Source organism: Oryx dammah, unplaced genomic scaffold (genome assembly GCF_014754425.2).
Source record: "Oryx dammah isolate SB20612 unplaced genomic scaffold, SCBI_Odam_1.1 HiC_scaffold_2, whole genome shotgun sequence".
Lineage (NCBI taxonomy): Eukaryota > Metazoa > Chordata > Mammalia > Artiodactyla > Bovidae > Oryx > Oryx dammah.
In genome coordinates, this window is record NW_024070186.1 from 149540051 (window position 1) to 149565492 (window position 25442).

Genomic DNA, 25442 nt, shown 5'->3' on the forward strand with positions numbered 1-25442 from the left:
TATAGTTGATGTATAATGTTGTGTTAGTTTCAAGTGTACAACAAAGTGAGTGAATCAGTTATACAAATGCATCTTATTTTTTTAAGATTCTTTTCTCACAAAAGTCCTTACAGACTCCTGAATAGTGTTTCCTGTGCTACACAATAAGCACTTATTAATTATTTATTTTATGTATAGTGATGTATGTATGTTAATCCCAATCTCCCAATTTATTCCTCCCCTTATTCTCCCCTGGTAACCATAGGTTTCTTTTCTATTTCTGTGACTCTATATATTTATTTATTTTTTGTAAGTAAGTTTATTGGATTCCTTTCTTGTAGGGCTCCTCCTCTCTACAAGTTGCATTTATGCCTCTGGGCATCAGGAATAGAAATCAAGGGGTAATTGAAACAAACAACCAAAATATTCTCTAAAGCAGAGTTTAAGATTCTTAGAATTATAGGGGACTTATTTTTCAGTGCATGGCAGGTAACTGACCTGTCATGGGTCTCAGGGCTCTGGCCTGGGCCTGAGGGTGCCCTGGAATAATACTGGAAGACGCATGCGGTGGGGGGCTGGGGGGTTATCACTTCTCCATTTGTAGTCAAATAGAATCAGCCAATCTCTGTCCAGTGTGGATTGACAGTGCCATTCTCCTGCAAAACCTCTCCCTCTAAAGATCATCAGGATAGCACGGTGGTTGGTAATTTATTCTGCAACAAGGAAACGGACTGATTTCTCTTTTTTGTGTGTGTGAAGCCTCTGCCACCTTGTCATGAGTCCATGGAATCCATGCAGGTGTACAAGCAGCACTGTCAGATAGCAGAAGAATACCGCGAGGTGAAAAAGGAGATTGCCCTGCTGGAGGAAAGAAAGTAAGTACTGTGCCCCCCGCCCCAGGTACCCTCATCCTTGACCGCTGACTGCTGCTCAGGGACTGTGGATGGGAGGGGAGGACAGGCTGAGCATGGGGGTGAGAGGGAAGGAGACAGGTGGGCAGGAGGTTCTGGGGTTCAGGCCTTCTGTGCCTTCATCTGTGATTCTAGGAGCGATACAAGCGGACCTGTGCTAGAGGAAAGAGTAGCCAGAGGGACCAGGGGAGTGTGTCCTACTCAAAACTTAACTTTTTAACGAGCCTTCTTTAATTCAGGAAGTTAGAGGTGCTAAAACACCACCTAGAGCCACGTGATGTTGCCTGTGAATGTGCTCAAAGGCCCCAGGGCACTTTGTCTTAGGGTGGATTTTAATGAATGCTTTAATGCTGGCATGCCCACCTCAGGTGAAGAAGCCACTGGGATGGCTCCTTGGGATAAGGTAAATGTATTAGTTGATTAACTGCATTTTATAGCTCAATAGTCCAGTAAGTTTTCTTCTTCTTCTTTTTTTTTTTAATCTTCACAGCTTCTATTATCATTAAAGTTCTGCTGAAGGGAGTTAGGCAGTTTATTAATTAAAGCATTCTCACTTGACGTACTCATAACTTTATGCTTCTGAATTCTCCTTCTTTTTGTATATTAAACGTTTTGCTTCGTATTGGAGTATAGCCGATTAACAATGTTGTGAGAGTTTCAGGGGGACAGCAAAGGGACTCAGCCATACATGTATCCATTTTCTTGATTGCACTAAATTCTGCCGGTATCAACTCAGTGATCCCCATTCTTTCATCCTTTCAAAGCCTCAGACACTTTTTCTTCATAGCTTTGGTCAGTGTGTACTTTACACATTTATTAGGGAGATCTTTTGATGAATATTTGCATCTCCTGCTAAGTGGTAAGTGTCCTAAAAAGGGAGGATAGTCAGGTGTTTCCCACCATCATTTTCCTGAAGCACAGTACATAATATGTAGATACTCAATAAATTTCTGCTGAATGAGTGACACATAAGTCAAACATATTGTGAGTCTTTTAAGTTTCTGCTTTTTGTCTTCTTCTTACTGGGGTGATACATGGTATCACAACATATTTATATTTATACTTATATAAAGCATAATTTTTAAATGACTCTAAGGGAAACATATTTTGTTTTGAGAGATTTATGAAGCTCTCGGGACCCTTTGAAGACTCCCCAGAATGGTAGTTGGACAGGATAATATGGTGCGGAGCAGCACTGGTTTTAGGGTTGGACGTCATTTATGCTAAGACCAGTTGGCATGTTGCAAATATCTTCTTACTTCCTTCCTGCTGTTGTTGCTGCTAAGTCGCTTCAATCGTGTCTGACTCTGTGCGACCCCATAGACGTCAGCCCACCAGGCTCCCCCGCCCCTGGGATTCTCCAGGCAAGAACACTGGAGTGGGTTGCCATTTCCTTCTCCAATGAATGAAAGTGAAAAGTGAAAGTGAAGTCGCTCAGTTGTGTCTGACTCTTAGCGACCCCATGGACTGCAGCCCACCAGGCTCCTCCATCCATGGGATTTTCCAGGCAAGAGTACTGGAGTGGGGTGCCATTGCCTTCTCCTTACTTTTCTTCGAACATAAAGTCATACCTGGACTTTTGGCTATAGGGCATTGAAAGATGCTCATGAGGAGATAAGAAACACAACTTTTCCTTTGTATGTCTGAGACTTTCTTTTGGTCTAAGAGTTTTCACAAATTGGTTGGAATGCTTCAATTGTACATTTGCATACAATCTGAGTCCTTCAAAAAGTGTCATAAAGGAACTGAAGATGCCTATTAATAATGTAACCAGTGACGAAGTTAAAGGAGGACTTGTATTATCAGTGACTTATAAATGTATCTTCCAGTTGGTGTGTATGTGTTTGTTAACTGTGGTGTTGTGATTGATAGGAAAAAAAGCCCCAGGTAAATTTTGTATTTATTTGTAAATAATAAATATTTTAGACTGAAGGTATAGTGTTATTTAAATTAGCCCCATGTGTAGCTTTTTTTGAGAGGTGGCAATACAAGGCTTTCCCCCTAAATTATATGTTTTGTAAGTGTATATTTTTGTATGCTGCATCAAAAAATACAATAGGACAACAGTATGAGAGTGATTCATTGCTCTCTTATTGGAACATATTCTTGCTGTTTCTGCAAAACTCATCTTATTTCCTCTCTCAAGCCTATTTGGAAGGGTTTGGAGTTTTCTTGAAATCATGATGTTGTCTTTTTTTTTTTTTTCCTCCCTAAGTAATTCATTAGATTTTAGACAAAGGCCAGATTCTTCGATTATTTTTTTCCTTTCTTTTTGGTAAAGTCTCTCAAAGTCCTTTTTATTCATTCCGGTTTCTGCCATTTGGGATTGGGACTTGTTACTTCAAATCTTGGTCAGCATAATATTCTAACTGGTTTCCCTGCCTGTGGTTTCATGTTGCTAGAGAAGGACATGAAGTTCTCCACCTAGATAGTGAGATCTGCCTCAGTATGGTCTTAGTACCTCTGCAGAATGTTTTAGCTCATTCTCTCCTATTCACTTTTCCTGCCTCAGTGCCCTTGCTCACACCAGGCTCAGTCTAGAGTCTCCTTCCTTCCTCTTCATCTGTCCAAATGCTACCCTTGAAAAGAACTTAGCCTGTATCCCTCCCCAACCATCCTACCATGATCAGTGCTTTTCCTGGGTGAAGAAAAACTTACTGGAATGATTCTTTGGGCACTTTTTGCTAGTGTTATCAGTAGTTACTCACTGACTGGGCTCAGACAGTAAAGAATCTGTCTGCAATGCAGGAGACGTGAGTTTGATCCCTGTATCATGAAGATCCCCTGGAGAAGGAAAGGCAACCCACTCCAGTATTCTTGCCTGAGAAATCCCATGGACAGAGGAGCCTACAGTCTACAGTTCATGGGTCACAGAGTCAGACATGACTGAGTGACTATCACTATCACTGAACTGTTTGTCCTGTCTTTCTGATTCTGTCTAGTTCCCTGCAGAGCTCTATACCCTTTAACCTCTCTTTGTATCCCAGTCACTGAATAGGGAGTTGAGCATAGGATAAAATATGAGTTGGGGTGGTTTATAGTGGCCGATTATAGGAGATCATTATATCCACCATGTAGCATTTTTTATTTGTAATTTGTATGGTCTGTATTTAAAATATGGAGTCAGTATCAGAAGTAAAGAATTGCTAAGATAAATTGTTAAAACTGGAAGTGTGGTTATATTTTATATTTGTAAAAAAATGAGCTTGATCCTACAAAGGCTTTGTGCGGTTCATGTTGTTTATTTTTTAACACTTTACTGAAGAGGGCTTCCCTGGTAGCTCAGATGGTAAAGCGTCTGCCTGCAGTGCAGGAGACCCGGTTCGATCCCTGGGTTGGGAAGATCCCCTGCAGAAGGAAATGGCAACCCACTCCAGTACTCTTGCCTCGAAAATTCCATGGACTGAGGAGCCTGGTAGGCTGCAGTCCATGGGGTCACAAAGAGTCGGACACAACTGAGTGACTTCACTTTCTCTTTACTGAAGTAGAAATTCATTTTGCAACAGATATTTTCCTAAATGGTCTTTGTGTTTAGGCAAGATTGTTGTTCAGTTGCTAAGTTGTGTCCGACTCTTTGTGACCCCATGGACGGCAGCATGCCAGGCTTCCTTGCCATTCACCGTCTCCTGGAGTTTGGTCAAACTCATGTCCATTGATTTGGTGATGCTATTCAACCATCCCATCCTCTGTCGTCTCCTTCTCCTCCTGCCCTCAATCTTCCCCAGCTTTAGGGTATTTTCCAGTGAGCTGGCTCTTCGCATCAGGTGGCCAAAGTATTGGAGTTTCAGCTTCAGCATCAGTCCTTCCAATGAATACTCTGATTTCCTTTAGGACTGACTGGCTTGATCTCCTTGCAGTCCAAGAGACTCTCAAGAGTCTTCTCCCACACCACAATTCGAAAACATCAATTCTTCGGCCTTCAGCCTTCTTTATAGTCCAACTCTCACATTCATACGTGACTACTGGAAAAACCACAGTTTTGACTAGATGGACCTTTGTCAGCTAAGTGATATCTCTGCTTTCTAATACACTGTCTAGCTTTTTCTGTTATAGCTTTTCTTCCAAGGAGCAGTTGTCTTTTAACTTTGTGGCTGCAGTCACTGTTCACACTGATTTTGGAGCCTGAGAAAAGAAAATCTGTCATTATTTCCACTTTTCCCACTTCTCTTTGCCATGAAGTGATGGAGCCGGATGCCATGATCTTAGTTTTTGGATTGTTGAATTTTAAGCCAGCTTTCTCACTCTCCTCTTTCACCCTCATCAAGAGGCTCTTTAAAGGAAACAAACAAAAAAAAAGAGGCTCTTTAGTTCCTCTTTACTCTCTGCCATTACAGTGGTATCATCTGCATGTCTGAGGTTGTTGAGACTTAGTCAAAATAGAGTGGACCAAATGGACTTGACCGAAATAAATCAGCTCTTCATTTTTCAGTCATTTGGATGAGAATTTCTTCCCTTTTATTTAATAAAATGTGACTGATTACGTTGCTTCTGGTGATTGGCTAGCATAAGCTAGACACACAGAGAGATGCTAATCCAGGTGTTCTATTTTAATTTTTAAACATTCTATTTATTTGTTGTGTCTTTCAAAAGGCTTCCTTCAGTTCTATCTAACCCGTCTATACATAGCAAATATCTACTATGTGTCCTACGCTGTCCTCATTTTCACAGAATTTATAGTCTTGCATAGAGGAAAAACCTACACAAGATGGCTTACAAAGCAAGATAAAATGATAGCAAACTTATGCCATAAAGACATGCTGTAAAACTTCCCCAAATTCCTCCTCTAAGAACAGCCATGGACTCAGACTTTGAAAAGGAACTTATGGTCGCTGGGGGCAAGGAGCAGGGAAGGGCTAGTGAGAGAGTTTGGGCTGGATATGTACACACTGCTATATTTAAAATGGATAATCAGCAAGGACCTACTATATAGCGCAGGGAACTCTGCTCAGTATTATGTGACAGCCTGGATGGGAAGGGAGTTTGGCAGAGAATGGATATATATATATTTGGATATATCTATCCAATGGCTATATGTATATCTATATATATGACTGGATATATATACATCCAGAGAATGGATGTATATGACTGAGTCCCTTTGCTGTCCACTGAACTCTACAACATTGTTATTTGGCTATACACCAGTACAAAATAAAACGTTAAAAAAAAGAATAGCCACCGCGTTCAGTTATGCAGTGAATGTTCCATACCACACTGAGAGGGGCACTGTCCATATTAACCCAGGTGTTTAAAAGAGTTTTTACATGTTGGAACCATGTGGGCACAGGTTAAACTGAAATTCACTCTCATCTCCAGAGGGGGTCTCCCTGGATCTAGTTTGAGAGACTTCGCAGAACGGAGAGAAAAGTTGATTATATATTATTTTAAATATTGTCCATTGGGTGGATAAAGAGAATCAAACATTTTCTAAGATTACAAACTCACAATAAGGTGAATTTAATTTAAAGAATATTTTCTGGTTTATTGATTAGTGATATACAAACAGCTGCTTCTTACTTTCATTGGAAAATTTTCTCTTTTCAGTTGAAAAAAAAAGACAATTTTACTGAAAGCTTTAAAAATTTACCAATAATTCTGACATCTTTGCAAAACTTCTATCATTTGTATGTAAATAAATATATTTATATAAGTACAAATATAGTAACATAAAATATATACATATTTTTTCAATAAATATTACGAGCATTTTTATAGAACACATGTAAATTTTCTGTATGTAATGGAAACTCATAGAAATGAGATTTTTTTGTTGTTGTTGTTGGGCTATAAACTTGAGTTGGTTATTTTGTTATTGTTTTCTTTTCGTTTCCTCTGTTTTTTTTTTTTTTTTCTTGCCATTTCCTTTGTTGTTTTCCTTGCCATCCTGTGGGTTAATTGAACATTTTTTAGAATTCCATTTTTATCTATTTTAGTATTTTTTTAAAAAAATTTTATTGTGATATAGTTGATTTACAATAGCAAAGTGAGTCAGTTATACATACATATACATATAAATATATATGTATATATATACATACACACGCATACATATATTCACTCTTTTTTAGATTCTTTCCCATATAGGTCATTACAGACTTATTGAGGAGTCTGTATAGTAGTATACTGTGCTATAGAGTAGATCCTTGTTAGTTATCTATTTTTACATATAGTAATGTGTATGCTGCCGCCGCTGCTGCTAAGTTGCTTCAGTCGTGTCCGACTCTGTGCGACCCCATAGACGGCAGCCCACCAGGCTCCCCCGTCCCTGGGATTCTCCAGGCAAGAACACTGGAGTGGGTTGCCATTTCCTTCTCCAGTGCATGAAAGTGAAAAGTGAAAGTGAAGTCGCCCAGTCGTGTCTGACTCTTTGTGACCCCATGGACTGCAGCCCACCAGGCTCCTCCATCCATGGGATTTTCCAGGCAGGAGTACTGGAGTGGAGTGCCATTGCCTGTTCAGAGTAATGTGTATATGTCAACCCAAATCTCCCACAGATATTTTATGACATTTGAAATTTATCACTGAATTGTTTGCATGTCTTAAAAATGTGTTTTTGGGAATTCCTTGTCAGTCCATTGGTTAGGACTCTGCACTTCCACTTCAGGGGGCCTGGGTTCAATCCATGTTGAGAAATTAAGATTCTGCAAGTCATGCGACACAGCAAAAGAAAAAAAAAGAAAAGGTATAGTTAAACTATAATTAGTTCTAAAATTAAAGTTATAATTAGTAAAGTTTGCTTTGTATTTTATCTCATTCAGAGGAGAAACCACTTGTTGCTTTATGTATGAAAACTTGTGTTAGGTGCTGTAGTGTTTAAAAGTTTGGCTTAGAGGGGCTTCCCTGGTGGTTCAGTGGTTAAGACTCTGAGCTTCCACTCAATGTGAGGAGGGGATGGTGAGGGTTAGATCCCCGGTCGGGGAACTAAGATCCTACATGCTGTGGGGTGTGGCTGGGGTGGTGGTGGTGGGAAGATTGACTTAGAATATCAGTAAAAGAGGTAAACTCTTAGAAAATTTGGGTTGAAAAATATTATGTAACAAACAATTCAGGGTTTTTTGGTAGACTCAGAGTTGTGCGACCATCATCACAATTTTAGAACATTTCCGTCACCCCAAAAAACAAACCTGGTGCACTGACAAGTCAGCCCCCGTTCCTCTCCCTCCTGCCAGCCACTGGCAGCCACTCAGCTACTTTCTGTCTCTGTGTGTTTGCCTGTTCTGGGTAGTTCAGAGAAGCGGAATCATGTGGTTTGTGGTCTCTTGTGACTGGCCTCTCGCACTTAGTGTACTGTTTTCGAAGTTCATCTGTGTTGCGGCATGTGTCAGTACATGCAGACCTTGGAGGTGTTGCAAGTTTGGCTCTAGACCACGGGCAATAAGGAGAATATCGCACTAGAGAGTCACACAAATTCTTTGGTTTCCCAGTGAATATGAAAGAACCTGCCTGCAATGCAGGAGACCTGGGTTCGATCCCTGGGTTGGGAAGATCCCCTGGAGGAGGGAAAGGCTGCCCACTCCAGTGTTCTTGCCTGGAGAATTTCATGGACTACATAGTACTGCTGCTGCTGCTGCTGCTATGTCACTTCAGTCATCTCCAACTCTGTGCGACCCCATAGACGGTCCCTGTCCCTGGCATTCTCCAGGCAAGAACACTGGAGTGGGTTGCCATTTCCTTCTCCAATGCATGAAAGTGAAAAGTGAAAATGAAGTCGCTCAGTCGTGTCCGACTCTTAGCGACCCCATGGACTGCAGCCCACCAGGCTCCTCCGTCCATGGGATTTTCCAGGCAAAAGTACTGGAGTGGGGTGCCATTGCTTTCTCCTGGTACATGGGGTCTCAAAGAGTCGGACTCGGCTGAGCAACTTTCACTTTCGCTTCACTTTCATGTTTATACTATTAATCTATTAAGTATACTATGTAATCTATTAAATGTGTAGCAGCATTATGTCTAAAAAAGTACATGTGTGCATGCTAAGTGGCTTCAGCCGTGTCTGACTCTTTGTGACCCTATGGACTGTAGCCTGCCAGTCTCCTTTGTCTGTGGGGTTCTCCAGGCAAGAATACTAGAGTGGGTTGCCTTTCCCTTCTCCAGGGGATCTTCCTGACCCAGATACCGAACTCACATCTCTTGCAGCTTCTGCACTGCAGGTGGATTCTTTACTGCTGAGCCACCAGGGAAGCCCAAAAAAGTACATATCTTAATATAAAAACACTTTATTGCTAATAAATACTAACCTTCAGAAAATTATGGTCTTTTTACATAATAACATCAAAGATCATGGATCACAGGTTACCATTACAAATACAGTAATAATGGAAAAGCTTGAAATATTTTGAGAATTTCCAAAATGTAATACAGAGACACAAAATGAGCAAATGTTAAAAAAAAAGAAAAGCAAAATACAGTATCTGTGAAGCACAATAAAGCAAAGTGCAATAAAATGAGATACAACTATGCTTCATTTCTTTTTATTGTCAAATAATGTTCTACTGTATGGTTATACCACGTTTATTTATCCATTTGTCAGTTGATGGACCTTTGGATTCTTTGCACTTTTGGCTATTACGAATAGTGCTGCTACAAACATTCACGTAGAAGTGTTTGTGGGGATGTATCTTTTCAGTTCGCTTTTACTAGGAGTAGAATTGCTGGGTCCTGTGATAGTCCCACGTGTAACCTTCTGAAGTGAAAGTCACTTAGTCGTGTCCTACTCTTTGCGGCCCCATGGAGTATACAGTCTGTGGAATTCTCCAGGCCAGAATACTGGAGTGGGTCGCCTTTCCCTTCCCCAGGGGATCTTCCCAACCCAGGGGTCGAATCCAGGTCTTCTGTGTTGCAGGAGGATTCTTTACCAGCTGAGCCACACGGGAAGCCCCATAACCTTCTGAGGGGCTGCCAGACTGTTTCTGAAATGGCTGCACCGTGTTATATTCCCATTAGAAATGTATGAATGATCCAGTTTCTCCACATCTTTGCCAACACTTATTATGTCTTTTTGGTTATAGTCATGCTAGTGTCTATAAAATGATGTTTCTTTGTGGTTTTGATTTGCACTTCCCTGACAGCTGAAAATGTTGAACATTTTCTCATGTGCGTTGTGATATTTCTATGACGTCTTGGAGAAATGTCTGTTTGGATCCTTTGCCCATTTTTAAATTGAGTTGTCTTTTTATTATTGAGTTGAAAAAAAAGGATATATAATTTTCATGGCAAAACATTAGAAAAGGGTTTTCATACCACAATTAACATCTGATCTGTATTTCTTGTCTTTTTTTTTTTTTTTTTGCTGCTCTGCATGGCATGTGGGATCTTAGTTCCCAAACCATGGCATGTGGGATCAAACTCACATCCCTTGCATTGGAAGTGGAGTGTCTTAACTGCTGGATCGCCAAGGAAGTCCCGTCACGTCTTTTTAAAGTATTTAAAATGATGCTTGAGGGAGTAATATCTCACTGAGGGGAATATATCGGGATGGAGGAAATGGAGTGAAAGAAATTTGTAAAGTCAGTTTAGAAACAGCCCTATTTTGATTTATTTTTAGTTATGGTATTTAATTTGTTTTGAAATTTCCAGCAGCAAGAGGTTTTTCTATTTCACAAGAAACACTTACTTCTTTGGGACATGCCTGTGTTACATTTTGGAACTCAGAGGTGTTTAACCTCTGTTCTGGGGAAACTCTCAAAGATTGGGGACGAAGAGGGTGAGGGGCAGGGAAGGGCCAGATGGTGGAAGTTCAATTTTACGTGTTTTACTTGCTTGACTTCAGGGAAGTTTTCTTTCCACAGTACCACAGTTAGCAAACATTGAAAACCAAACCTCGCTTTTTTTCATTCCCAGCATATTTTTCTGGGAATATTTACACAGCCCTCAGAAAGTAGGTTTTCAGGGTTATAAACAGTGAATGAGGATATTTCTCCACAAGTGTTTGCAGGGTATGTAGTAATGACGGAATGAAATTCGACCCTCTTTCCTAAGATGTCTAATAGATAAGATGGTTTTTGGTAAGTGATAGGATTCGAGTTCATTTTCCAGCAGGGGAGATACACTTCCTGAGACTAACTAGCCAATCGAGAATGGAGGCCAGGGCTTGGCTTGTAATAGGATTTCAACAAATATGTGTTGAGTGACTGAATGGAAGGGCCAAAGAGGTGACTTGACTCTTCACTTTGCTCCAAGAGGCGGAGATGTGGTCAAGGGGATTCTTTCATTTTAGGACTGAGCTTTAGGTGAAATCCCAGTATCCCAGATTTCATCAGACTACGAGGTTACACTTTCAGTTGGTGCCCCAGTCATAATGATTTGGGCCTTTAAAGAATCCTCCTGCAAATGCAGGAGATGCAGGAGATGGGGGATCAATCCCTGGGTCAGGAAGACCCCCTTGGAGAAGGAAGTGGCCACCCACTCCAGTATTCTTGCCTGGGAAGTCCCACGGACAGAGGCACGTGGCGAGCTACAGTCCATGGGATTGAAAAGAATCCAACTGGACTTACAGACTAAACACCACCAGGGCACATATCTTTCGAGAATCACTAACCGTGCAGTCTAAGTCTTAATTTAAACTAAACGCCTCCCTAAGATAGAGATAGTATTGTATTACTTTATTATTTAAAATGAATACTTTAGCTCCTAGGGGCTAACCTACCAGGATTTTCTTTTCCAAACAAAAATCTTTAGTCAGCTTTGAAATTTCAAAGAGCCATAGTAGTGGTCTTCACAGAAGCAGAGAAATATTTGTCCTAATGATGAATCTATTTCCAACCTCCTACAGCATAAAGAACGTCCTTCATTTTGGAATTACTTTGCAGAAAGTCTTCAAGTTCTTTCTACCAACTCACTAGGATTTCCCCTTTTCCTATTTGTTTTAGCAAATCAAACCTTTGCCAGGCATGCAGCTTAGGATGGGGACAACAGATGATCTCTGGTGCAGCCAAGGTTATGACCTTTTCACTGTTGAGGTACATCATGTGGAAAACTATGTTACAGGTTCTTGACATCAGAAATAAGATTCCTGTAATGATTGTCTTCTGCACCTTCATCAAACTCTTTTGAAGGGAATGGTAGAAATGATAAATAAGAAATCAAAGCAAGACCCTGTTTAGTCAATTATACATATTGACTTGTTCTTCAGATCATCTCTTTATAAGATTATCTTTGTAGCTTGATGTGCCAGGGTTTAATTATGAGTTGCTAATGGATGAACATCAATTTGTCTGTATAAATGGGAGACCTGGGTTTGATCCCTGGGTTGGGAAGACACCCTGGTGGAAGGCATGGCAACCCACTTCAGTATTTTTGCCGGCAGAATCCCCATGGACAGAGGAACCTGGCGGGCTACGGTCCATGGGGTCGCAAAGAGTCAGACACGACTGAGCGACTAAGCACAGCACAGCACAATGGAAGAGCATCAGTTTGTCTGTGTAACTAGGTCTTGGACAGGAGGCAACAGATGTTTTGACAGTATTCATTGAATAGATGTATAATTGTTTATAAAATACATTAAAGTAATTTAGAAACCTATCAATCGAGTCTTCTTGATTCCAGTAAGGAATAAATTATTATTGACTTTCTCCGACGCAAGAAGATTGGATTAGATAATCACGACCATTCCTTTTAGTTGTAAAATCTGTGATTTTGTGATTTATTTTCTCTACCAGTTAAAACTGGTAATGGATGTCCTCAGGAGTTTTAAACAAGATCAGATATGGAACCTGGACAGTAGCCACTGTTTGTGTGACACAGTTAATTTGAAGAGATGAAAAGAACAGGAACAGATGATCTGATGGGTGAGGGATTTGGAGGCATGTCTCTTTTTACTTACATAAGTTTTACTGATCAAGTTCTTTAAGAAATTTCTTCAGGACTTCCCTGGTGGTAAAGCATCTGCTACAATGCAGGAGACCTGGGTTCAATCCCTGGGTCAGGAAGATCTCCTGGAGAAGGAAATGGGAACCCACTCCAGTATTCTTGCCTGGAAAATCCCATGGACGGGGCAGCCTGGTAGGCTACATTCCATGCAGTTGCAAAGAGTCAGACATGACTGAGCTACTTCACTTCACTTTCTTTAAGATCGTTACATAAGAAACTGTGTGTGCATGCTCAGTTGCTTCGGTTGTGTCTGACTCTTTGTGACCCTATGGACTGTAGCCTGCCAGGCTCCTCTGTTCATGGGATTTTCCAGGCAAAAATACTGGAGTGGGTTGCCATGCCCTCCTTCAGGGTATCTTCGCAACCCAGGGATCAAACCACATCTCCTGCAGTGCAGGTGGATTTTTTACTGCTGAGCCAACAGGAAGCCCATAAGAAACTTAACTAACATTTAATTATTAATGTTTATTGCTTAAGTTTAGAGGCAAGAACCTTAAACATTTAATCGGAAGAATAGGTTCGATTCACAGCTGTTTCTTAGTAGGTGTGTGACTTTTCCCAATTAGATTAAGTACTTTGAGTTTCTATTTATCTTTAAAACATGTGTTGACCCTGAGGTACCTTATTCTCCAATTATATTTAATCAACAAGTATTTTTTTGCAGACTTTATATTCCCCCCCTCTTTGGCCACACTGAATCCGATCAGGGATCAAACCCATGCCTCCTGCAGTGGAAATGTGAAGTCCTAATCACTGGATTGCTGGGGAATTCCCTATATTCTTTTTACAAACCATTTTAAAAAACCATTTTAAACCATTTAAGTATAGTTAATTTACAATGGTAGGTTAGTTTCAGGTGTACAGCAAAATTATTGTTATGTATATATACACATATAAATTCTTTTTCAAGTTCTTTTCCATTATAGGTTATTATAAGATTTGAGTAAGGCTCCCTGTGCTGTAGGTCCTTGTTATTTATCTATTTTATATATGGTAGTGTGTATATGTTAATCCCAAACTTCTAGTTTGTCTTTGGGAGCCTTTGTGTTCTAAATGCCATGGAAGATTCAAAGATCAATTAGAGCCCAAAGGAACTTTGTGTGTATGCGTATCAGTGTTCCAGGTTATCTTCCCTTTGTCCCTGTTGGGCTGTTTCTTTCCAATGCCTGATTTTGCTCAGTGGTCACCAAGTTGGGTACACAAGGTAGTCCATTGAATGCAGGAAGAAAATGCTAGAACTTCTATTCTTATTTTTTTTTGCCCTTTTTCTTAGGCAACTTTATTTTGACAGTTTCAAATTTATAGAAAAGTTGCAAAAATGATATAAAGAACCCCCATATTTCCTTTATTGCATTCACCAGTTATTAAAAATTTCCCCAGCTGTGCTTTATTCTCCCTCTTCCCAAGGCTGCACACTACTGGGGTTCTTTCTCTCTTAAAGAGGTAGGATATGTATCTATCTATATCACATGTACCTATTCAGATAAATAGTGAAAAGTGAAAGTGAAGTCGCTCAGTCGTGTCCGACTCTTTGAGACTCCATGGACTGTAGGCCCACCAGGCTCTTCCATCCATGGAATTTTCTAGGCAAGAGTACTGGAGTGGGTTGCCATTTCCTTCTCCAGGGGATCTTCCTGACTCAGGGATTGAACCTGGGCTTCCGCACTGAGGGCAGACGCTTTACTGTCTGAGCCACCAAGGAATCCCATATATATATAGATATATATGTGTATGTCAAATCAATATCTATATCTCTATCATGCTCCATTGTCCTAAATACTTCAGTGATGTTTTCTAAGGACAAGGACATTCTGTCACTTGACCTCAGTACAATAATTAAAATTAAGAAATTTAGCATTGATACAGTACTGTTATCTAATTCATAGCTTGTATTTAAATTGCATCCCCTAGTGGCTCAGCTGGAAAGAACCCATTTGCAAATGCAGGAGACACGGGTTTGATTCTTGAGTCTGGAAGATCCTCTGGAGAAGGAAATGGCTACCCACTCTGGTATTTTTGCCTGGGAAATCCCATGGACAGAGATGACTGGCAGGCTACAGTCCTTGGGTCACAAAAAGTGGGACATGACTTAGCGACTAAACAGCAACAACAAATTGCATCACTTTCCCTGTAATGTCCTTCACAGCTTTTTTTTTTCCCCAGTCCAGAATTGCATATTGATTTTGTTGTCATTTCTCTTTAGTTTTTTAAACATCTGAAGCAGTTGTTTTTTTAACATTTTGAAAAGTACAGGCTAGCTATTTTTTTTAGCATTTCCCTCAATTTGAGGTTGTCTGTTATTTGTGTTTATTTGGAAGGAATATCCAGGTGGCGCTAGTGGTAAAGAATCTGCTTGCTAATGCAGGAGACGTGAGACGTGGGTTCAGTCCCGGGGTGGGGAAGATCCCCTGGAGGAGCATGATAACCCACTCCAGGATTCTTGCCTGGAGAATCCCGTGGACGGAGGAGCCTGCACAGCTGCAGTCCACAGAGTCACGAAGAGTCACGACTGAAGCAACTTAGCTGAGCGCGCACACACCACAGAAAAGATGTAGGGTCTTTTGTGACGCATGCAACATCTACTGATCTCGTTACTAGAAATGTCAAGTTTGATCACTTGGTTCAAGTGGTCTTCCAGGTCTCTGTACTTTTTCCTACAGAGGAGGAAGAAATGTGACATACCCTTATATGGAGGTAAAGGAGAATTCAGTTAAATCTAGTTTAGGATTGCTAAGTCACTTCAGTCGTGTCCGACTCTGTGCAGCCCCATAGATGGCAGCCCACCAGGCTCCCCCATCCCTGGGATTCTCCAGGCAAGAACACTGGAGTGCGTTGCCATTTCCCTTCTCCAGTGCATGAAAGTGAAAGGTGAAAGCGAAGTCGCTCAGTCATGTCCGACTTAGCGACCCCATGGACTGCAGCCCACCAGGCTCCTCCGTCCATGGGATTTTCCAGGCAGGAGTGGGGTGCCATTGCCTTCTCCCTAGTTTAGGATTAACTGACACATATAAGGGGAGTGGACCTGTTTTGGGTTGTCATGTTTATTAATGGTTTCCTAGGTGGCGCTAGTGGTAAAGAATCCGCCTGCCAATGCCGGAGATGCAAGATATTCGGGCTCAGTCTCTGGATTGGGAAGATCCCCTGCAATAGAAAATGGCAACCCACTCCAGGATTCTTACCTAGGAAATCCCATGGAGGGAGGAGCCTGGCAGGCTACAGTCCATGGGATCATGTGCCCCCCCCCCCCCAATTTATTAAATCTAAACATGGACTACATATCTTTAACTCCTTATTATGTGTATTTACATCAATGAATTACTTACAAATATTTATTGAAAACTGATCTTGTTTAAGGTGTTATCACTACAGGTTCCCTCCAATAACCTTAGCCTGCTTCCTGAATTCTTGAGTCAGACTCCTACCTGTAGTTAAAGTGACAAGATATACATATGGACTAGAGAAAGACATGGAAAGTAAAACCTGCAGGAAGCAACTGGAATTTCTTAGTTTGAAGAAACTTAGTCAAGGTTTGTTAAACTCAGAAAACAAAAGAAGTAATATCTGAACTTGGAAGACAAAACTTATTAATAGATGAGGGACAAACTATAGTCCCCCTACCCTTAAGACAGTAGCATCTTGAGTTGTAAACAAATTTTTCTGCTTTTTTCTCCAAAATAGTGGTAACATTTACAGTTGGTTGAACTCTGTAAAGGATTACCTTTCTGACTGTCAATGGACTTATTGAGCTTTTTGAAAGTGTATTTTAAGTATTTTGGATATACCTAATAGAGGTGCTGGGATAAAATAAAGGGAGCTAACATTTGTGAAGCTGGAAAAATGACAGTAAGTCACTGAAGAAGCAGAGATGGGTCCAATTTAGCAGAGCGGAATGACATATTCGGCTTCCAGTATACTGTTGCTGTGTAATTTAATTTGTTTCATTACGGTTTGTGCTTCTGCCTCACCTGCCCCATGCATCTTCAGAAAGGAGCTCATTGCGAAGCTGGATCAGGCAGAAAAGGAGAAGCTGGATGCCGCTCAGCTGGCCCGGGAATTCGAGGCACTGACGGAGGAGAATCGGACACTGAAGCTGGCCCAGTCCCAGTGTGTAGAACAACTGGAGAAATTGAGAATCCAGTATCAGAAGAGACAGGGCTCGTCCTAACTTGACATGATTCAGTGTGAGCGTAAGAGGTTGGTGACTGCTGTGCGCTGGCCAAAAGGTTTTTTATTTTAAAGGGATAGCGAGTAAAATCTGTTGCTTCTCCTTATTACACACACGGCCAAGGTCTACACTAATGAATTGCATGCTTGCCAGTCTAGTTAGACAGAAGGGCTATTTTCTTTTAAATAAGATAATGAAGGCAAACCTTTACCAGATACTTTTAGAGATCATAATTAGTTTCAAAACATTTTTTTTCCTTATTTAGCGAGGTATGATCATACTGTATATAGCTGGGTAGAAAACGATAGAGAACATTGACTGTTTCTACTAAGAGTCACGAGCAGAATTCAGCCATGAAACAGACTAGTAAGATGCTCACTGCAGTTTCACATCGGTGTATTTTTAAATTTCATGTCTTTGATATTTCAACTGTGCTCCAGTGTGAACTGTCAGAAACTTCACTGCATATATTTATGTTCACCAGTTAGGTTTAATCCCTCAATGATTGATTGCCCTAAGAATACATGGTTGCATATCATAAAAGCTTTCTCATGAAAATATTAGCAACAAGCATGTTTGTGTCAGTGCACATTTGCAGTGCTAACTTGCTGTTGTAATAAAAAACTGATAAAGGAACATTTTCTTCATGCCATGTTACCTCTTGGTAAACATTTCTGCCTTTGCTTGTGTGTGTTCTGGGGGAAACGGAAAGGTATTGTTTGGACATTACTTTGGTGAGTTCCCATGTAAACATCAGTAAAATTCTAACTACCCCTCTGTTTTGTTTAAGGAGATGTTTTGGGCCAATGGTGACTAATAAGAATATATGAGTAAATTCAGGATTAATATGATCTTCCCCTGTTCTATCTATCACAATATTTCCCCAAACTGATCTCTTTCTTTTATGTCCATTTCTATTCTTGTAACTTCTTTTTCATTAAACATGGATCAAAATTCTCCAGTCTGTATTTTGTTCCTTTTTTAACCTTAATTTATGCTAAAAGTTGGCATAAGCTAACCCTAGTCAGAATTTGCTCTTAGTTGTATTTGCAAGTGCCAAAAAAGCAGTGAAGTCTCTTTTCTTGGTAAGATTGTGGTTTCTCATATAAATAATTTAGACCTCTATCCTGCAATGATGCATTAATGTCTTAAAGTATTTGCCCAGAAAACAAAAAACAGAATAGCTGATTAAAGCACTAAGATGGCCTGGGGTAGACCAGTTGTTATTAACTGGGGTTGATGCCCTCAAGGGACATTTGGCAAATTCTGGTTGTTGTCATGACTAGAATGGGGAGTGCTACTGCATTTAGAGAGGCCAGGGGTGCTGCTGGACATCCCGCCATGCACAGGACACCACAACAATGAAGAATTGTTTAGCCCAGGCTTCCTTTATGGCTCAAGTGGTAAAGAATCCACCTGCAATGCGGGAGACCTGGGTCAATCCCTGGGTTGGGAAGATCCCCTGGAGAAGGGAAAGGCTACCCACGCCAGTATTCTGGCCTGGAGAATTCCATGGACTGTATAGTCCATGGGATCACAAAGAGTCAGACACGACTGAGTGACTTTCACTTTCAATGTGCCAGTGGCGCTGAGGTCGATGTACCTTAGACTAACCACTGGACAGTCGGGCAAATGCCAAGGGGAAACATAATGCAGGGCCATGGGTTTCTTGTCCTGTGCTGTTTTCATAAGGTCCTTAGCATCCTCAGCCTCAGCCTTCTCATTTGTAAGACGAAGCTTTTTGACATCTCAAATTTGAAATGTTATGTGAGCCTATTCACCCTTAGGCTGCTTTGTAGAGTGCAGAGTGCTCAGCCTGGGGCTCTGTGATGACCTAGGTGGGTGGGATGGGGGGAGGGTGGGAGGGAGGTCCAAGAAGGAGGGGATGTATGTATACATATGGCTGATCTGCTTCGTTTTACAGCAGAAACCCACGTTGTAAGGGAGCTATACCCCAATTAAAACAACAGCAAAAATAAAATGCCAAAGACAGCAAAAGCAAAACAAAACAATAGCAACAAAACAAACATTTAACCAAAAGTGAAAGTCCCTATTATCCTGTTCAGGTCAGTTCAGTTAAGTCGCTCAGTCGTGTCCGACTCTTTGCGACCCCATCAATCGCAGCACGCCAGGCTTCCCTGTCCATCACCAACTCCCCGGAGTTCACTCAGACTCACGTCCCTCGAGTCAGTGATGCCATCCAGCCATCTCATCCTCTGTCATCCCCTTCTCCTCCTGCCCCCAATCCCTCCCAGCATCAGAGTCTTTTCCAGTGAGTCAACTCTTCTCATGAGGTGGCCAAAGTACTGGAGTTTCAGCTTCAGCATCATTCCTTCCAAAGAAATCCCAGGGCTGATCTCCTTCAGAATGGACTGGTTGGATCTCTTTGCAGTCTAAGGGACTGTCAAGAGTCTTCTCCAACACCACAGTTCAAAAGCATCAATTCTTTGGCGCTCAGCCTTCTTCACAGTCCAACTCTTACATCCATACATGACCACTGGAAAAACCATAGCCTTGACTAGACGGACCTTATTATCCTGTTAGAATCTTCTTTTTTCAGTAACCTCAAGACATAAATACTAATATGGAGGAGGATTTGTTCACTAAATTTATGTTTCTAAGGTTAATGAATGGATCAATGGTAAGTTACTGATCTTTATATACAAGGATTAGTTTTTGTTCACTGCCCACCTGAAGAAGGTTACACATATTTACAGAATTCAAGCAGTCATGGCACCTTATAGAAAATGGCAGGGGGGAGCAGGGAAATAAATTTCCAAAATCTTTCCACTCTACTAGAATGAAAATAATCTTACAAGGTCAAAATACTTGAACACTCTTGTTATTATGTTAAGGAGACACTAAGTAAATAGTTTTCATATCTCTGCATATCTAAATAGCTTTCATATCAGTCTCAGCCTGAAATTTTATTATATTCCCAAAAGATATCTATTCATGACTCAAAGCCAGCATCTCTCTAGGTTTGCATGTATGTGTTTTAATATTTTTTAAATTGAAGTATAGTTGATTTTTAACTGTGATATTAGTTTCAGGTATACAACACAGTGATTCATTATATGAGTGTGAGTTTTAAGCAGATTTTATTATTTAAAAATATGGAAACAAGATTTCTCTGGTAATCCAGTGGTTAAGAATCTGCTTGCCAGTGCAGGGGACGCAGGTCTGATTCCTGGTCTGGGAAGATTGCACATGCCACAGGGCAACTTGGCCAGTGCGTCGTAACTTCCGAGCCTGCGTGAGTCCTAGAGCCTGTGAGCCACCACTACTGAGCCCACACACTCTGGACCCTGTGCTCTGCAGTAAGAGAAGCCACCTCAAGAGAAGCCCATACCCCTGCTCACCGCAACTAGAGAAAGCCCACATGCAGCAACGAAGACCCAGCACAACCATAAACAGAAATAGATAAAATTAAGGAAAAAAATATGCAAGCATCATATACTTCTGTAGCATTGCCAGGGAAATCTAAAGGCAAAATTTCTCATTGTCATTTTCATCTTTTCATTCATTTGATAATTCCCCCCCAATCTTATGTACACTACTTATCATCTATATAACACAGAATCATTTAAGAATTTTCTCTCTTCAAATATATTTGCAATGTTCTTGTGATTAGCAGTAACGAAAAGTTTATAGAGCATTAAAAATGAGCACAGAGGTTCTGTTAGTATTAAAATGAAGGTACTTGAATGCAAGAAAAATGTAACCCATATTATACTCTGCAATTGCTCTGCTAAAGAATCTGCTGTTTGTGAGCCGTTCAGTTTGTGTAGACATGGGAAGAATGTGGTCACGGGACTGAAAGTCCAATCTCTAGTCATCGGTGTCGGTGTCTCTGTCACTCTGGTGCCTGAGCTGGGATGTATTATTAACTCGGTACAAACAAGGAACTAAGAGGGATCTGGAATTCAGTTCCACAGAAGTTTATTATTTATTTACCAAGTGCAAGGCAGAGTAGCCACAATAGGAACCCCAAAGTGAATGACTCAATGCCAGCCTTTCACCCTCTGAGGAGTGGCAGGCTTCCCAGAGGGTATATCTAGGGTGTTAGTGAGAAATGAAGTTGGGAAGTTCCACTGGGCCCTGTTTGTGGGAGGGTTTGGACAAAACAAACACTTTTCTGGACTTGAAGATAATGAATAGGGTTGCGGGGCACAGACTGCGTGGAACTAGAGACACAAGGAATTGTTAGGAGGTCAGTAGGAAGGGGTATGTGGAGGCAACAGCAGGGATGGAGCACAGGCTAGGAGCGTTGGGACAGACATAGAAGGAGAATCCAGGTGCCTTGGGATGGATGGCGTGTGTCGCTGAAGGTGAAGAGAAGTGACATTTGATGAGCTCCTTCCATGCCAGACAATCCAGGTTCATCACATTGGCTGTGTTATTTCTCACAACAGCCTGGGAGGTAGCTGTAATTATCCCCATTCTCCAAAGCCAGAAATAAGGACCCAGAATTTGTGCAGTGTTCAGTGTTCACCAGGGCTGGGATTCAAATGAAAACTGACTTCTTCCCTCCCTCTCTCCATTCCTTCCTTCACTGCTTCCTTTCCCTTTTCCTTCCTTCCTTTGTTTCTTTTTCTCTCCCTTTCTTTCCTCCTTTCCTTCTCTCTTTCATTGAATCCTTGTACTTTGCCAGGCATTCTGGAAAGTGCCGGAGATACACAGTGAACTACAGAAATGTGGGTCCAGTACTCAAGGATCCCTTAGTCTAGTAAGAGAGGTAACCATTTACTTAAATACCTACTCATGCATGCATGTGCCCTAAGTCGCTTCTGTTGCATCCGACTCTTTGTGACCCCATGGACTGTAGCACCCACGAGGCTCCTCTATCCATTCCATGGGATTCTCCAGGAAAGAATGCTGGAGTGGGCTGCCAACCCAGGGATTGAATCTGCGTCTCTTGCATTGGCAGGTGGGTTCTTTACCTCTACTGCCACCTACTGCTAAGTTGCTTCAGTCGTGTCCGACTCTGCGCGACCCCATAGACGGCAGCCCACCAGGCTCCCCCATCCCTGGGATCCTCCAGGCAGAACACTGGAGTGGGTTGCCATTTCCTTCTCCAATGCATGAAAGTGAAAAGTGAAAGTGAAGTTGCTCAGGCGTGTCCGACTCTTCGAGACCCCATGGACTGCAGCCCACCAGGCTCCTCCGTCCATGGGATTTTCCAGGCAGGAGGACTGGAGTGGGGTGCCATCACCTTCTCTGCTACTGCCGCCTAGGAAGCCCCCAAAATACTTACCCTGGGTGGTCTTAAATCTATCCCCAAATTCCTTCACTAGGTAGAACCTAATTGTCCTCCTCTTGAATGTGGACAGCAAGGAGATCCAACCAGTCCATCCTAAAGGAGATCAGTCCTGGGTGTTCATTGGAAAGACTGATGCTGAAGCTGAAACTCCAATACTTTGGCCACCTCATGCAAAGAACTGACTCATTTGAAAAGACCCTGATGCTGGGGAAGATTGAAGGCAGGAGGAGAAGGGGATGACAGAGAATGAGATGGTTGGATGGCATCACCGACTCAATGAACATGAGTTTGAGTAAGCCCTGGGAGTTGGTGATGGACAGGGGAGCCTGGCATGCTGCAGTCCATGGGGTCACAAAGAGTCGGACACCACTGAGCAACTGAACTGAGTGTGGGATGGACTTAACGACTTATTTCTAACAGAGAATAAAGCAGAAGTGGCAGTATGTGTCTTCTACGCCGAGGTCATGAAGACACACGGCTTCCTTCTCATCTGCTCTGTCTTAACCGGGAGCTCTAGGCAAGCCAGCTGCCTGGTTCTGAAGAGACTTGGGAAGCTCGTGTCAAGGCACACGTGATAAGAAGCAGCCCACATGGAAGCAGGTCCTCCAGTTCCCGGGGAGACTGCAAATGGCAGTAGGCTGGCTGACCTCTTGCCTGCAGCCTCATGAGAGACTCTGAGCCAGAATCAGCCGCCAAGCTGCTCCTGTTTCTTGAATCTCAGGATCTTGGAGATGATAATGTTGATTTAAGCCACGGAATCTTAGGGTGATATGTTATGCAGCAATGGATAAAAAGTACAGCAAATAAATGAGGTAAGTGCCAACCAGAAAAATATATATATAGTCTATGAGTTCATATGGGGTTCACAGCTAGTGGTAAAGAACCTGCATGCCAAAGCAGGAGACATGAGACGTGGGTTTGATCCCAGGGTTGGGAAGATCCCCTGGAAGAAGACATGGCAACCCACTCCAGTATTCTTGCCTGGAGAATCCCATGGACAGAGGAGATTGGCAGGCTACAGTCCATGGGGTCACAGAAGAGTTGGCCGTGACTGAAGCAACTTAGAAGGCACATACACATGAGTTCATGTAAGAAAAAGAATCTAATCGAGATAGGAGTCTGGGATGCTTTCCTTAAGGTGGTGACTACTGAGCTAAGATCTGGTGGATGAGTAAGAGCTGGAGAGGCAAAGAAAGCAGGAGGGGGAAGAAGTCCAGATGGAGTGAAACACGTGCAAAGGCCCTCTGGCATGTTCAAAGACTTGCATGGAAGCCCGTGTAGCTGAGCATGGGGAAGTATAGAGTCTGAGATGAGATGATGCTGCAGAATAAGGCGGCACCTTGACGTTCACATTAAGAATTTTGGCTGAAATCCTAAAAACAGTAGGAAACAATGAAGACTTTAAAGCACAGGGGTCACATGTTAACATATTATCTTCTAGGGAAACATGTTTTACGAGTTTTCTTTGTGAAGTTACTTCATTTTAAGTTGCTTAGAGTGCTATGCTTTAAAGAGTCATTTATGCTATACAGATTTAGCTTGCTAAACAGATGATAGGATTATTCGTATAGGGTTACCTTTAACTTGGGAAGTCATTTCAGAGAACATTTTTCTCCTTCTTGAGTAAGTTAACCCTTAATGGTATCACGTGGCCTGGCTTAGAACAGGAGACAGACTACCTCCACTGTCGTCATTAATGAATATAATTGAATGACACTCAAAATCCTGCTTTTCACGAAGACTTCTGTGATCTATCTGTTTTTTTTTTTTTTTGGAGAGGGAGAGGGCACTTACTTCATATTTCAACATTTTCACTCATACTTCAAAGTTGCCAAACTCAGAGCTGATAAACACATATAAGTTGGGAGTATGTTAGTTGCTCAGTCGTGTCCGACTCTTTGTGACCCCCATGGACAGTAGCCCACCAGGCTCCTCTGTCCATGGAATTCTCCAGGCAAGAATACTAGAGTGAGTTGCCATTTCCTTCTCCAGGGCATCTTCCAACCCAGGGATCAAACATGGGTCTCCCACATTACAAGCAGATTCTTCACCGTCTTAGCCACCAGGAAATCTTAAGCAATAACAACTTTGGACACTTTTTTTTCACCTGTCTGCGTTATTTTTACTTATTATTTTTTTCACTGAAGTATAATTGCTTTACGATATTATGTTAGTTTCTGCTGTACAGCAAGGTGAATCAGCCATATATACACAGATATCCCCTCCGTCTTGTGTTTCCCACCTCTTCCCCCTAATTCCACCCCTCTAGGTCATCACAGAGCAATGGGCTGAGCTCCCTGTGCTGTATAGCAGCTTACCACTAGCTATGTGTTTTACACATGGCGGTGTATACATGTCAACGCTACCCTCCCAGTTTATCCCACCCTCCCGCCGTGTTTATTTTTAAAGGATGATAATGATAAAAAGTGGATGTTTAGATCGAGTCACACGTGTGAAATGTCCGCAGGGCAGAGATGAAATCACCCACAAAGCTGACAGCCTTAACCTTCAGCTTCTTTGAACACCCTTCCAGTTCTTACATTCTATGTTTCAATTTACCGGGAATATATTATTTCCCAGGGTGGTGGTTTAGTCGCTAAGTCGTGTCCGACTCTTGTGACCCCATGGACTGTAGCCCACCAGGCTCCTCTGTCCGTGGGATTCTCCAGGCAAGAGTACTGGACTGGGTTGCCATTTCCTTCTCCAGTTATTTCCCATGGTTAGAAGCAAATACTCCCTGAAAGAAAAGTGTCTTATATTCAAGAGAGTTTGAAGTTCTAGTGTCAAAATCATATCCACTTCCATTTGCTCCCTGCAACTTTGAGCATGTTCCTGATGAGTCCTCATATTTGCATGTTTCTCAAAGTGCTCTGGGGCAGGTTGATAAAAGCAGCAGCTTTTACAAGTGTAGATAACGCCCTTGAAGTGATGGCCTGAGTCACACAAGCTGGAAAACAACGTTTTCCCCAAGGAGTTTGTCTTTTAAAACCTTCTCATTCTTTTGGACTCTGAAGTTTAAGACAAGAAATTCTGAGCAGAAGAACTGAGCCAGTGTGAACAAAGGAGGAATCATGTTTCGTTTCGTTAATCGTTTAAAATTTGTTTTTTAATTGGAGAACAATTGGTCCACAATGTTGTGTTGGTTTCTGCTGTACAACAATGTGAATCAGTTATATGTATACATATATTTCCTCCTCCTTGAGAGAAATATATGTATAGCTATACATATATAACGGAGAAGGCAGTGGCACCCCACTCC

The 25442-nt window shown here is 41.7% G+C and overlaps 1 protein-coding gene across 4 annotated transcripts in view; it reads left to right on the top strand.

The window, feature by feature from the left end:
* The window catches only part of MAP3K7CL (MAP3K7 C-terminal like), a 45623-nt gene extending 27746 nt beyond the window's left edge, over positions 1–17877 (top strand). For all 4 annotated transcript variants that reach the window (XM_040227684.1, XM_040227706.1, XM_040227692.1 and 1 more), the window contains 2 exons: positions 739–854; positions 16740–17877. In XM_040227684.1, the coding sequence (XP_040083618.1) occupies positions 739–854; positions 16740–16920 (297 nt within the window). In that variant the 3' untranslated portion in view covers positions 16921–17877. The remainder of the gene's footprint in view (positions 1–738; positions 855–16739) is intronic.
* The last annotated feature ends 7565 nt before the right edge of the window (positions 17878–25442 follow it).